A 14,329-nucleotide genomic window follows, 5' to 3' on the forward strand; every position below is an offset into this window, starting at 1 on the left:
CTTCTGTGCAAAAGGTCTGGGCATCAGCAGTGGTATCCCAGAGTTCAGCGCCATGGGGAAAGCAGTGAGCACTGACGACAGCCACAAAACCAGCTGGCCTTCGTGGGGTGCCCCCTCGGGGCTCTGCTCAGTGCTTTGCTGATCTGGTTGCCCTCCTCTGGACCCCTGTCCCCTGTGTCTGTCGGTCTCCAGTGGCACTGGGACATCTCTCCTAGTTGTAGGGTTGTTCGTGGATTTGTGTGAGCAAGTTCAGTGACAGAGACTGCCCTGTCGTTTTGGGGCCCTGCAGGGTCCAAGAGAGGGCAGACCCTCCTTAATTGTCAGGTGGGCATGAACTAACAGAGGTCTGTCTGTTTGTTCCTTTGAGAAAAGACATGGGAGCTGGCCAGCTTCGCCCACCTAAGCCTCCCTCACCTGACTCGGGGTGGCTCACACAGAGCTGCCGGCTTCCCTCTGGTCAAGCTGGCCTTGACCCCATCCTGGCTGTGGAGGGCCAGCAGGCACTCAGAGACCACAAACTGCCTCCCACTCCTAGCCCCAGCCTGTTTGGAGAAGCTGCCTCAGGCGGAAGGCTGGTGGCATTTGGGAAAGGCTGGGCCTGGCCACTTCAGCTGCCTCTGGTCCCCTGGGGCTGGGTTATCCTCCCAGCAGAGCTGGTGGGCACCTACCTAACAGACCTGCCGAACTCCACGAGTCTGCGTCTGATGCGGGCAGGGGCAGCGTGGACCTCAGGAGTGCTCCCGATGTTCCCCAGAGTCCGTGCACCTCACAAGCTCCAGGGGTAGGGAGGCCCAGGCGCTGAGCCGCTCCCCAGGTGTTCACCTCCTCTCCCTGTCTCCCTCTCAGGCTTCCTCCTGACCTTGGCCCTGACCGAAGCACTGGTATTTGCTGCCCAGGAACCATCTCCCAGGGAGTCTCTTCAGGTCCTACCTTCAGGCACCATGGTGACAGCACCACTCAGCTCTGCCAAACACTCATCCGAGATGGCTGCCCCCACCTCTGTGGTGACACCGAGCCCCCGTCCTGATGGGACCTTCTCACAGGCTGAGGCCCCCGTGGCAACAACACCCTATGCAGACGGACACCCTCCTGCCAACACCTTCTCCACCATGTTGGCGGCAGCAGCCACCCGTCATGCTGAAGGCCCCCCCACCACAGGGCCCCATCCTGCTGCCATGGCAACCACATCCTCCCACTCAGAGGGCCACCCCCTGGGGGAGGCTGGGCCCACCATCCTGCTGACAAAGCCAACTGGAGCCACCAGCCACCCCGCCACCGCACCCCCTCGGGCCAGCACCCGCAGGCCCCCCAGGCCCCCAGGCTCTTCCCGAAAGGGGGCTGGTGGTTCTTCACGCTCCGCCCTGCCTGCGCTCAGTGGCCACTCTGGAAGAAAGGAAGGCCCGCGGGGAAGAAACCAGAGCTCCACACTTGCAGGGCAGAAGCAGTCCCTGGGGAAAATCTTTCACTTCTACAAAGGCAACTTCACAGGCTCGGTGGAGCCCGAGCCCCCCAGCCCCAGCCCCCAGAGCCCGCTCTGGGATTTCTCCTCCTCGCCACAGACCCCGACAGCGGCCACAACCAGGGCACCTGGCAGGACCTCGTGGGCACCGAGCACCACCCCCTCGGTGCGCACAGAAGACAGGCCCAGCCTGAGCAGAGCAGACCAGGGGGGTGGTCCCACCTTCACCAGCCGAGGGGGGGCGCCAGGCGCCACAGCAGCCTCAGGTGCCCCTGCCAGTCCACAACCCGCCCCAGTGCCTTCTCAGCGCCCCCGTGCTGACCCACCTGGCAGCACCGGCCACAGTGACTCCTGGCTGGCTGTCACCCCTGGAACCAACAGACCTCTGTCTGCCAGCTCGGGGGCCTTCATGGCCACCGTGGGGCCCACCCAGGCTGCCTTCGATGCCAGTGTCTCAGCCCCTTCCGAGGGCATTCCTCAGGGAGCATCCTCCGCCACATCCTCCACCCCGCAGGCCCCGGCCCACCCCCCCGGGGTCTCAGAAAGCACTGTTTCCCAAGCTGAGGAAGAGGCTGTGGCCACCCCCACCGTGACCAACAGGGTACCCAGTCCTCTCTCCACAGTGGTGTCCACGGCCACAGGGAACTTCCTCAACCGCCTGGTGCCCGCAGGCACCTGGAAGCCTGGAACAGCAGGGAACATCTCCCATGTGGCCGAAGGGAGCAAACCCCAGCACAGAGCCACCATCTGCCTGAGCAAGATGGACATCGCCTGGGTGATCCTGGCCATCAGCGTGCCCATCTCCTCCTGCTGTGAGTGCCCGCCCTCTCCCCATGCCTCCCTCCCCTCCTCCTTCCCCTCCCTCCACCCCATCAATTTGTCCCTCCCCAGAATCCCCTTGCCCCAGAGTTGGTAACTCCCCACAGAGTGGGCTGCAAAACTCCTCAGAATCCCAGGGAACAAGGTGGCAGAACAAAAACCAGAGCTTATCCCAGCCCCAGTCCTCGGCCCCGCCAGGCCATGGCTCAGATGCCCACGGGCCATAAGGCACAGCTCCCAGGAGCCGGGGCGGCCCGCAGGGGCAGTCCAGTTCACGCCTGCCTTTCGCAGGAAGAAATACCAAGCTGGAGAGGCGACGTGGCTAGTCAAGGCCCCAGAGCTGGAGAGAAGCAGGCTGGGATGAGAGCTTACAGCGCTCATCTTCCAGCCCAGCACTCTAGTCAGGACACCACCCTGCCCTCAAGGTCACCTGCTAATGCCGCAGCAACAGGGCAGCCAGGCCCTGGTGAGGTCGGCACATTGACAGCAGAGCCCTCGCCTTCTTCCCTTGCATCACTCCCATCTCCCTTCCTGCCTTCCTCTCCTCCCTTGGCTCTCCCCCACCCCTTCCCCAAGAAGGAAGAGGAGATGAAGCTTTGATCCTGCAGTAAGTTCTATTAGCCTTGGCAAAATATAGTTCTTGCACCTAATTTGAGGCTTCAGAGTCACCTGTGGATTTAGCTGCTCTCCCTTCCCCACCCCTCCCTTCTATTTGTCCCTTGGTGGTGTGAGCTGCACACAGTGTGGACCTCATCTCTGCCACTAGTGTTGGAGGAGCAGGGCTTTCCCCAGGCGAGCAGCACCTCCTTGCTGCTGCCTGTCACTCCTTTAATGAGGAGTCGGGAGGCTGGCTCCCTGATGTCTCCATAGAGAACCTGACAATCCCTCAGCACCCTAGGGCGCCACTTATGTTTTGCCCAGGTACCTGACCCTAGACTCTTAGAATGTCCCTGATAACCCCTCCGGAGCCCTCACTGACCTCAGCCTCATCCCACCCCCACGCAGTTGCCACCCAGCCTCCCTCTGAAACTGTGCTCCTCACTCACTGGACAGCCCGTCCTCCCTCTGGTGGTTACCCAGCTCTCCTGGGGGCCTGACATTGGCCTCCCTGTAATTTTCCCTCTCTGGTCCCAAGCCATGCCCCCCGAAGCTACGCAAAACCAGTCAGTCTACCAGCCCCTGAGATGTTTTCAGTGGCTCTCTCATGGTCAGCCTCCTCTTTTTCCAAGCTGCTTGTTTCTGTGCCTACTAGTCTCTTCACGGGACAGCATGGTGCTGGCCTGCCCCCTGCCCCCTGGGTGGTCTCCAGTTTATCCTTGCTCCCTGAAGGGAGAGGACAGCACTGTGCATGCCCGGCCCCATTGGCCCCATTCAGGCAGCACACACTGGCATTGGCTTTGTTGGCAGCACTGACTGCCGTGTCCCACCACGGGCTCCCCCAGTTCTCAAGAGGGACGACGCCCAGAAACTTCACAGGTGGTTTGAACATTAGGGCAGGAGGTGCACGCCTTCGACGTGAATGTGGTCTCTGCTTGGCCTTGTACTCCCACAAGACCTTGTTGATCTGGACTCTGGGTCCTTTCCAGGAGCTGCCTCTCCCAGCTTTCCTTCTCCTAGTGAAGAAGCAGCGCAGACCTCCCACGTCAGCGGGGGAGGGGGGGGCAGCCTGCTTCTGCTCGGGGACCCCGTTCAAGGGCAAGGGCCAACGCTCGCAGAGTGCCTCTTTTCTTGTTTCATTAGGCAACTTCGTTGTCTCTCCTGGAAACACACGCGTGCTCTTAAAACTGTGGTTGCCCACTTCTAAAGCAGAAGAATGATGATGAGAAAATATTGCACTATTAGCCAATAAACAATTGATAATGGTCATATTGGAGAAGTGACCACATGAGAGACAGCGTTCTAACTTTCCATTCTTTGTAAGTGTCTGGAGGCTCTCATTCCCGAAGTCAGTTCCCATGACTTTTAATCATTCCAACCTTAGAACAGACTAGCCAGAGGAATAAAGTAAAGACACACATAAGTGAATACACAGTGCAAGGAACACACCTTAAAGGCGGGCAGCAAGTCCCCAGGTGAAGTGACTTGCCCGGGGCCCCGGTCACGGAAGAAGCAGCCCGGATCTGGTGGTAGAATGTGTGACCGAGTGCAGTTCCTCCCGAGCGCCCGTTGTGTGCCTGGCACTGCGCCGCCGAGCACCAGGGAATCAGAGGCTGAATCGTGGCTGCCCCACTCCCAGCGCCCTCCCCCACCCTCCTCGCTTCCTCTTTCCCTGGCCTGGATGGCTCAGAGTAGATCTCGCCTTTGCCCCCTACAGGCCACACGTGGGTTTGGCAATTCTAAAAACACCACTCTAGCCCTTTTGCTGCGTGTGAGTGTGAGATCAGGTCAGATCTTACTGCAAAGCCAGGAAACCCACAGGCTGCCCAAGCCGTGTGAAACATTGTCAGCTGGGACCAAAGCAAGGACACGGCCTGGGCCTGCATCTGGAGAAGGCTCCTAGCAGTGATGGCCTGCGTGAAGGGTGATATAAACCTTTGCTCAAAGCGGACTCTTGCGGCCCCTGGGAACCTCAGAAGCCCTTTGCGTTTCCACCCTCCTCAGACCCCGAGGCTCCTGCCTCAGCCCTGGCTGCCTCTGCACACAGCTCCCTGTCTTCTGGGTGGCCCTGTCCTCTGTAGGGCCATTGTTTGCCCTGTGAAGGCCCAGAGGAGAGGAGCATTGAGACAATACTCGTCCGGCTGCAGAACGCTGTGCCCCTCCAAAGCTCGGGAGCGAGTAACCAGTCTCCTTTCAGGGCTCTGCCCCACTCTGGTCCTCAGGAGAGCAGACAGACCTCTTCCAGGTCTAAGGGTCCCCAGTCACACCTTCTGGGCAGCGACCTGTATCCTAAAGCTCACTCTGCAGCCCTCAAAGAAGGACCTCCTCCTTCGCCATTTTGCCAGATAGTTCAGCCATTCCAGATGGTAGCAAAGTACATGCATAGATTTTTCTACATGTGGCTTTTCAGACGGGCCCTGGCCCTGCTTTTCTCCATCCGCCAGAAGCCAGACCTCGGATGGCCCGGACTGCGGGCAGGCAGGTGCTCTGGCAGAAGCAGGGGGTGGTCACGGAAAATCTCAGGCCTGCCCAGATAGGGATCATCGGTTCCACCTGCCCTCCAGGTCGTGAGCCCCACCCAGTGGCCGAAGGGCAGATGTGCCAGGACGGAGGAATGCTTTGTCTCTGGAGCCAGGCCCCGGACAGCCATACAGGGTTTCAGATGGCTGAGAAACAAGATGGATTGGATCCAGACCGCGCTTGGCTGGGGCAGGGGAGCCCTGTGGCTCCTGAGCTGGTCTCTGCTGCCACCATGAGGACGCTCAGAGCCCACCAGACCCCGCTGGAGCCTCTGGGCCTGGCCAGGAATTGCTGACCCTCCCTCTCACCACTGTCAGCACCCCGGCTCTCACCAGGCGGTCAGCTGTGTCTGCGCCAGGCCCCCAGGCCACATCTAGTCTTGAGACTGTCTTCTCCCAGCCTCCCTGGGAGCTGAGGGGGCTTTATGGGAGGTGAGAACGGGAAGCCGGGCCAGTGTGCCTGCTTTTCGTCCCCAGTCCACAAGGAGCCCGGCCCAAGCAGAGCAGCAGAGCGGCTCCTGTGAGGGGCCTTGGGCTCCTCGCCTGGGGTGACAGACTTCCTTCCACAAGTGTGGCAAACATCACTGGCATGTCAGTACAGCATTCAGAGAGATGCCACACCCGTGTGCACAGCGCGGCGCTCGGCTCTGTCAGCTGTTCTGTGAATGGTCAGATCTGAATGTCTGCGTGCAGTTTACTCACGGGCCCAAAAGGACTGTAACTGTATAAGAAAACCTGGGCCAGAAGTGCTCTTTCGGCGAATGAAGTGAAAGAGATTGGGACCAGAAGGAAGTGTAAACCGAAGGATTGTGTCCCTGGGGCTTATGAACCAGTTGAAGGAGGGGCAGGGAGCAGCAGCCTTAGGACAAGGCAGGCTGTCCAGGGTGGGGTGGGGGGCCCTCAGCTGCACCAGGGTCACTCATGCCCAGGTTCTCACGGCTCTTCCCTGTGCTTCCCAAACAGCACCCCCTGGGGGAGACCTCCTCAGGCACGTTCCCACCGGCCAGGGTGGGGAATCAGAGAGTCAGTCCCCAGACCCTGTTCCCCCAGGCCCACGGAGCCCAGCCTGGCCTCCTTCTGTACAGAGACCCCTCCCCGGACCTCCCCCTCATCCTCCGAGGAGGGCACTGATCGCCCACAGCCTGGCTTGCCGCTCGGTTTGGCACCCCTGACCCATCCTTCCCTTGAGGGTCTCAGGTCTCTCATGTACAACATGAAGGGGCCACCCAGAAAAATGTCAGGGCTCCCTGTTCTCGCTAACCTTTCCTCACTTTCAACCTGCGTGGGCCCCCCGAGAGGAAGTCTGGGGCGACAGGAAGACTTGGCTTGGGGACCAAACACACCCAGATGTCATGCCAGCGCTCCCGCTTGTAGCCTGAGAGACTCGGCCGAGTTACCTAACCATCGATCCAGTGCCTTCTCACCTGTAAGAATAGGGCCAGTGTTTGCCGTGTAAGTTCGGGCAGACACCGAGACAGGGTTAGGCCTGCGGGAGGTTTACTGGGGAAACCCCTGTGACACGCATGAAGGAAGGGGCTGGAGAAGGCAGGGAGAGCCTCCGGCTGTAGTGCCGGCCTGACACCTGAGAAAGCAGAGGGGGAAGGAAGGAGCACTGGGCAGGAAGAGTCTTGGACTGCAGTGCAGCTTGAAGGAGGTTTCTGATGGGCCATCGGGGGCGTCCCCTGTCCTGCACGAGCCCCTGTCACCCTCAGTCACAGCCGAGAGCAGCGTGGCCTTGGCCCAGACGCCGTGCTGGGTCCAGAGGGTGGCAGCCAGGGCTGTCCCTGAGCCATGCTCCCCATGGCAGATGCTTCTAAGCAAAGCATCTGCACGGCTGCAGCGCCCACTCCAAAGCCCTGCTCAAACACCCAAGACGGTGCCGTGGAGAAGGCGCTCAGGAAATGGCGGTGGTCGCGTGGCCGTTGTTATTATCCATCTTACTGTTGTGGGGGTTTGCTGTGCAGGCTCCACAGGCCACGGGGAGAGTGCTTTCAGCAGGTGTTTGGAAAGGTCGAATCCTCGGGGAGCCTGGAGGATTTCATTTCCATTTCCTGTCACACAGTGAGTCCACCCCTGGAGTCATGGCTCTCCCAGAAATGTCAGCACATGCCCCAGGGCTCCATCTTTGAGTCAGCGGCCCTCCTCCTTCCTGCTACACATCTGACGGGTCATGGATGGTCCCCACGGACATGCCTAGGAAGCCGAGAGAACTTGCTTAATTCTCACTCCTATTTTAAAACTTGAAGGAACAGAGATCTCCTTGACTCCAGTGGAGTCTTGGCAGCTGTGGCCTTTGGCGAAACAGAGCAGCTGAAGCTCTTAACTAAATCAGAGCGGGGGCAGCTCACACCTTGTGTTTGCCTAGAGCTGTGCAGCTAACAAAGTGCCTCTCGTGACTGAGGCGCACTCCCTCCAGTGTTCTGGACAATATGGGAGAGCAAGCGTGAGCCCGAGGGTCACGGGCACTGGGTCCAAGTCCCAGCAATTAGCTGGGTGAGCAGGATCGGTTTTGTTAACTTCCACGAACCTCTTCTGGACATGGGAAGAGTAACAGCACCTGGCTCAGAAGGTCCCTTTGTGGGTTACATTGGACTGTGAGATGCCAAGGTTGGCACGGGGAATATGTTATAGACTCCGTAAGTCCGAGCGGTACTTTTCTTTCTTGGACGGAGGGTCGGGTCACTGAAATAAGGGAATATTTCTAAGCCACGGGTGGAGCCTTGGCCTGGCGCCACCCGACAGTCATGCAGCGAGTTTTCCTTTCCAGGTCTCTCTTGTGGGGGATGCTGGGAGGGGGAGAAGACCCTCGTTAATTAAGCACCTGTTGTGCATCAGCACGCGAAGCATTTCAAGTTTGTGCCTAACTTTCCTTACACAGCTGTAAAGTCCACAGTAATCAGTTTGATGAAGCGACTTTACCTAGTGTAATGCCTGGCAGAGGCAGACTTGAACCCAGGTCTTTTGGACTCCAAGCCCCTGCACTTTCTATGGCCAGACCTGCTTCTACTATGTCAGTGAAATGGCCCTGGAGAGGCACTGAGAACTTCTGGGAGAAATGCAGTCAGGACGACAGCACTAATAACACGTGAGGGAGAAAGAGCTGGAAAGAGAACACCCTGTTCCAACCCTCAGGCCATCCCACGAGAGTGCCACCCTTCCCACAGGATCCTGGTCCTGTGTCCCAAAAGACCCAGAGCTGGGAGCCAGGGCAGAGTGGACTTAGGGGGAGCACAGGCCTGGGGGGAAGAGGGACCAGGGACCTAGGTTCTGCCACCTGTGCCAGCCCAGGCTCACAGCCCCTAGTTTTGTTGCACCTAAGCCCTTTATGGCTGCTGTTTCGCCAGCTCGAACTCCCCAGGGTATTTCTCTACTGCAGTTCCAGGCACAGGGTGGAAAGGTGGTTGTGGTGAAGGATAAAGACACCAAAAATGGGGAGATGGGATCTGGGGGCTTGCACCAGCCTTGCCATCCACACCTGTGACCAGCAATGAGTCAGCCGGGTGCTTTGGATGCAGTGTCCTCATCTGCAGAGTGAGGAGGTGCCCTAACTGAGCAGCATTTGGGGCTGGGCTCTGCTGCTGCCCTACCCCCATCCCCTTTACCAGCAAAGGAAGGACTCTTCAGAAAGAAAGGGGAGAAAGAGGGGGAGACTCACAAAATTTCCAAAAGTCTATACCAGCCAGTCTAAAATTCCTTATAGTTCAAACATTCAGAAATTTCCTTTATATTTTTAAAACTTTTTTAAGGAGACCTGGAAGAATGGTGAGCAAATTAGAAGTCTTTTGATCAAAGCACATTGGATGGAATGGAAACTTGCCAGGTCTCTTGACTTTGTCTGGAGGAGGCCCTCTCAGGCTGAGACTCCCACTGGGAAGAGAGCCGCAGAATTCCACGTTTGGGGAGAATCACTCCCCCAGAGGCCTGGGGTGCAGGCCCCAAAGTCTCAGCCTGTGCGTGACCAGCTTTTGCAGCTACCCCACACACACCTGGCACGAGAAGGCCCCTGGTGCTGGCCCCGCAGGCTGCTGTGGACAGAGCTGACCCTCTGCTGCCCCCTGGTGGTCATGGCCATCAGGGTGCCAGGCTCTGTGGACAGTGCAGCTTGTGACCCTCTCCCCCCAGCACAGGTGGGTGGCACCTCCAGGGTGTTGGATGCCGCCCTGCCCACCCCTGGTCTGGTGTTTCAGCCACCTTACAGGCTCTGGTGGTGGCAGCCTGGACAGGAGACGCCCAGTCTTCAGTTACTGGCTTCTCCCCAAGAGGGGTCCTGTCACACTGGTCACTGCATCACCTGCTCCCCACTACGTGAGCCTGGACAGGCCTTCCCTGTTGGCCCAGGTCACTCTGTCCACACCTGGTTCATCAGCCGCATCCAAACACGTGCCCTCCTCCCCAATCGGGCCCCTCTGGGCTGTGCCGGCTGCTGCCTCGGCCTTCAGCGTGTCGGTGCAAGGCGGAACCGTGGAGGGTTAACAGCACAGACTTCGGAGTCAGATAATGTCGGGGTTTGTTCTCAGCCAAGTCACTTCACCTCTCTGAGCTCAGTTTTCCTGTCTGTAGTGTGGGGACCCCGATCCCAACAGTATTGAACTCATGGAGTTAAGTCAGGGATTAAATGAATTAATATTTATAAAGTGCTTGGAACCCTGCCTGGCTCATACACTGTGTAACTGTCAGTGGCTTTTTTTATGATGGTGATACTGATGGTGATGATGCCAGAGCAGCTTTTGAATCGGGCCCGAGACCTCTGCCCAGGATTCTGCTCCGTGAGCCTCTGCCCTCCAGGCCGAATGTGGGGGCCAGGACCCACTGGGCTCTGTCCCTCTTTCTGCCACTGGCAGCTCATCAGTCTAGCAGAGCCACTCGAGCCACTCGCACACGAGCCGTTCTCTGCAGCCAAGCTCCCATCCCACCGAAGGAGCACGGCCTCGCCTTGGAGCAGGCGCCGGGAGCAGCACCGCGCTCCCCACAGATCACTGAAATCACGTGGGGCCTCTTGCCCCCAGCCCTGTGGACACAGCCCCTGAACCCCGCTCTGGCCTCATCCCCACCTCACCCCTGCATACTCGCCGCCCCCACCCCAAGCCATGCCGCTCTTTCCTCACAGCAAGATCATCCCCACCTCGGGCCCTCGGCACCTGCCGTCTCCTCCCCCCGGAGCACACCGCCCCTGTTCGGCACAAGACCAGCGCCTCCCTCCTCTGAGCTCCAAGGTCACCTCCTCAGCGAAGCCTTTCGTGCTGGCTTGCTCTCTCCCCCAGCTCACGTCCGCGTCCATTGTCCCTCCCACTGCACGCTGTTTTATTTCCCCCAAACAGTTATCACTAGCTGAACTGCCTTCTTTATTCATTGTGTCTGTCGGGGATATATTGTTTGACACCCCCCCCGGCACACCTCCCCCACAGACACACTAGAAGGGAAGCTTATGAAGGCAGAGCACACTTGTCTTTCACCCCAGCACCAGTCACAAGGCACTCGGCATAGACAGGTGTCGAACAAACAAACAAGCGAATGAATGAAGGGGGTAAGTGGCTGAGTGTATGACATCCCCGCTGCTCTTGGAGACTGGCATCCATTGCTCGGGAATGCAGGCTCCACCGTGCTGGTCCCCTCCCGGCCCCCTCTGACTCGGGCTCTCTCCGCAGCGGTCTTGCTGACAGTGTGCTGCCTGAGGAGGAAGAAGAAGACGGCCAACCCGGAGAACAACCTGAGCTACTGGAACAACGCCATCACTATGGACTACTTCAACAAGCACGCGGTGGAGTTACCTAGGGAGATCCAGTCCCTTGAAACCTCTGAGGTAACGGGCTCCGAACCGGGGGTGCCCCTGGAAGGGCTGGCCCCGCTGCCGGGAAGAGCACAGGCTCCAAAGAGAGCCGGGCGCACCTGCTCACCCCCTCAAAGCCTGGTCTGCAGACCAGCAGCGGCGCACCCCGGAGGCTGCAGGCCCCACCCAGCCCTACTGAATCGGGGTCTGCATTTTATCGAGAATCCCCAGGGGCTTTATACACATGTTAAAGTTTGGGAATCACTGTTCTCGGGGCTTTGAGTTTCCAGGAACAAGTCAACAAATACCCCCTAAGGGCCCATTTTGTGGCAGGAACCCTGGGCACTATGAGGGTGAGAGCTTGCTCTCAGGGGCCCCAGGTTCCAAGATGGAGCTGGGGTGTCATTCAGAACCAGGAGAAACTAGGGAGGTCCGTGGAGAGTTACAGAGAGCTGTGGGAACCCGGAGGAAAGCCTTCACAGCGGAGGTGCCAGGAAGGATAAATGGAGCTCAGAGGTGTTCCAGCAAAGGCAGCAGCCGGGGCGAAGGTGGGGATGTGTGTGAGATGTGGCCGACGGAGGCCTTTGCCCGAAACACCCACCTGGCCAGCCGGCAAGAGAGCTGGGCTTCGCACCCAGGTGCCTTTGGCCTCAGAGTCTGTGCTCTTCCCTCGTGCAGGGAAGGTGGGCGGGGTCAGGGTTAGAGTACAAGCCCAGCTCAGCCTTGGGGTGGATTCAATCTGCTTCCCTTCCAGCAGGGCTACTCCCCGCATCGGCTGTGTTTAGAGGGATGCCACAGTTCCTCCAGCTCTCCCGGCACATGTACCCACCACAGAGCACCCCCAGGGTGACCGCACGGCCACAGAGCACAGCCCACTGCTTTCCATGGCCCGGGGGTGTGCACTCACCGCCTGCCATTCGGCTGCCAGCCTTGGGGGCGGCCAGGTGCTGTGTCTAAACTAAGCAGGTTCCCGGGTGCCGGCTCCCCGTCTGGGTGGGTGGGAGCAGCAAACACAAGTCTGGGCTGTGCGGGCAAAACCATGGTGCCCAAAAGGCACCCAGAAATGTCTCCATGCCTGCTTTTCCTCTCCCTTCCCCGTCTCTTCCTTACCTGAGCAGTCTCCTAAATAACTTTCTCTTTCACGCAGTGAGCAGTCCCCACATGGTTCCCCTGGGTGAGCATCTGTTGTGGGAGAAAGTAAAATGACAAGGCAGATCCCAGCCCCCCAAATCCCCCCACAGCTCAACCCAAAGGCCCTGTGGGGAAGCATTCCTGTCCCCTCCCTGACACGCCACCCTGTGTCCACCCCTCGGACGGGCACTCAGCCACTTCCAAATGTTGAGGGAAATTCTCGTCTTCAGAGAAGACGTTTTACCAACAGATAGCCTTTCTTACTTCACCTCTTTATTCTCCATAAAGCAGTACATACTGCTCAAAAATTGTATGTCTCACTTAAAAACAAACTTCAGAGAACTCACTGTGGCTTCTTAAAGAGAACACATCTAAGCAAGCCTGTCTTTAACCGGTCACACCAGGCCGGAGTCTGAGGACAGCCTGCAGACGCCCTGGGCCTGGACTGCCCGGTTCTGGGCTCATCCCTCCCGGGGCTGTGCCGACAGACAGGGTTTCACTTACCACCCGCTGCGCCATCACACAGATTCGGACCCGCTCACCTCCATCCCATCAGGTGCTGCAGGAAACGGGGCAGGGACTCCGACCAGGCTCTGGGAGGGTTCATGAGGGAGGAACTAGCCCTTGGAGGCTCCGGCACATGGCACTCGGCACACGGGTGGCAGGAGAGGAAAGAGGTGGGCACTGTCGGGGGTGCCAGGGGGAGAAGCAGCGGGATCTCCCAGAGGTCTGTGAGCCAGGCAGCAGGGAGAGGCTGGGGCCTGAGTGGACCAGGGTTTGCCTGTCACAGCAGTGCGCCATGCGATCTGCCGGTCAGGTGTGGCCAGCCCTTGGACTTTGACCAGGAGACCACTGCCATCTCTGGACACCTGAGGTGGGGCGATTCAGGAAGCTGGGACTCTGGTTTGGAAGCTGCTATAAAAATCTGAAAGAGCAGAGAGGGCTCTGCACCTGAGCATGGGCAGTGTAAATGATGAAAAATGTTTGGGTCGCACTCCCAGATGTAAATGATGACCCTGTGGGTCCGATTCTTTAAGAATGGCCACCGCGTGCCCCGGCTGGGTGGCGAGGCTGGTTGGAGCGTCTTCCTGTGCACCAGAAGGTTTCAGGTTCGATCCCCGGTAGGGATGGGTATGGGAGGTCACTAACTGGTTAATGCTTCTCTCCCACATCGATGTTTCCCTCTCTCTCTTTCTCCCTTCCTCTCTCTCTCAAATCAATAAATATATCCTCGGAGGCATTTTTTTTGAATTATTAAAATAAATGGCCACCTCGGGAACCTGGGCAGCTCACACCGTCTCCTCCCTCTGTCTCCCCAGGACCAGCTCTCAGAGCCCCGCTCCCCAGCCAACGGCGACTACAGGGACACGGGGATGGTCCTCGTCAACCCCTTCTGCCAGGAGACCCTGTTTGTGGGGAGCGACCAGGTGTCCGAGATCTGACTGCAGCAGCCTCGCTCTGCCCTCCCCTACCTTCTGTCTCTGAATTATAAACGTACAAATATATATTATAAATATAATCTTTGTGTAACCCTGACTTAATGAGAAACATGTCAGCTTTTTTTCCCTAAGAATTGTCAACATCTTTTTTATAAGTGTGGTTTAAAAAAAAAAAAAACACTTTACAGAACGATCCGTGGCTTTATAAAATAAAGGTATTTCTAAGCAAAGCAGTTGCATTGATTGCTTCTCTTAATAACTGCCCTTGAGCACTTGGGGGTCCCAGCAGCCCCCGGCAGGTGAGGGAATGTCACACGCACGGCCCTTGAGTGATTCTTGAAGCTCAGGTTCCTCTTGATTCCATGTGACCCCTGTCCCCACTCCTTACGCACACACACGGTGAAGGGCCACAGGGGGAAGAGGACGGCAGATCTCCGCACTAAAGCAGGAAAGGGGACCTGTCGCCCCCCAGCGAGGAGCCCCCTGGGGCCTCACACTGGCACCGTGACTGTGGAGGGTGATTCCATCCGGACAGCCAGGCAGGGGCAGCAGCCCTCCGGAATCCATGAAGGTCATCGGGCGTCTTCAGGCCACGTCC

The 14,329-nt window shown here is 58.4% G+C and overlaps 1 protein-coding gene across 2 annotated transcripts in view; it reads left to right on the top strand.

Moving 5' to 3' along the window:
• TMEM108 (transmembrane protein 108) overlaps window positions 1-13,753 on the top strand; it is a 291,561-nt gene extending 277,808 nt beyond the window's left edge. For both annotated transcript variants that reach the window (XM_045857052.1, XM_045857051.1), the window contains exons 4-6: window positions 847-2,271; window positions 11,040-11,194; window positions 13,612-13,753. In XM_045857052.1, coding sequence (XP_045713008.1) covers window positions 847-2,271; window positions 11,040-11,194; window positions 13,612-13,734 — 1,703 coding nt within the window. In that variant the 3' untranslated portion in view covers window positions 13,735-13,753. The remainder of the gene's footprint in view (window positions 1-846; window positions 2,272-11,039; window positions 11,195-13,611) is intronic.
• Window positions 13,754-14,329: the final 576 nt, after the last annotated feature.

Source organism: Phyllostomus hastatus, unplaced genomic scaffold (assembly GCF_019186645.2).
Source record: "Phyllostomus hastatus isolate PE091 unplaced genomic scaffold, TTU_PhHast_1.1 phas_scaffold_129, whole genome shotgun sequence".
NCBI classification, from domain to species: domain Eukaryota; kingdom Metazoa; phylum Chordata; class Mammalia; order Chiroptera; family Phyllostomidae; genus Phyllostomus; species Phyllostomus hastatus.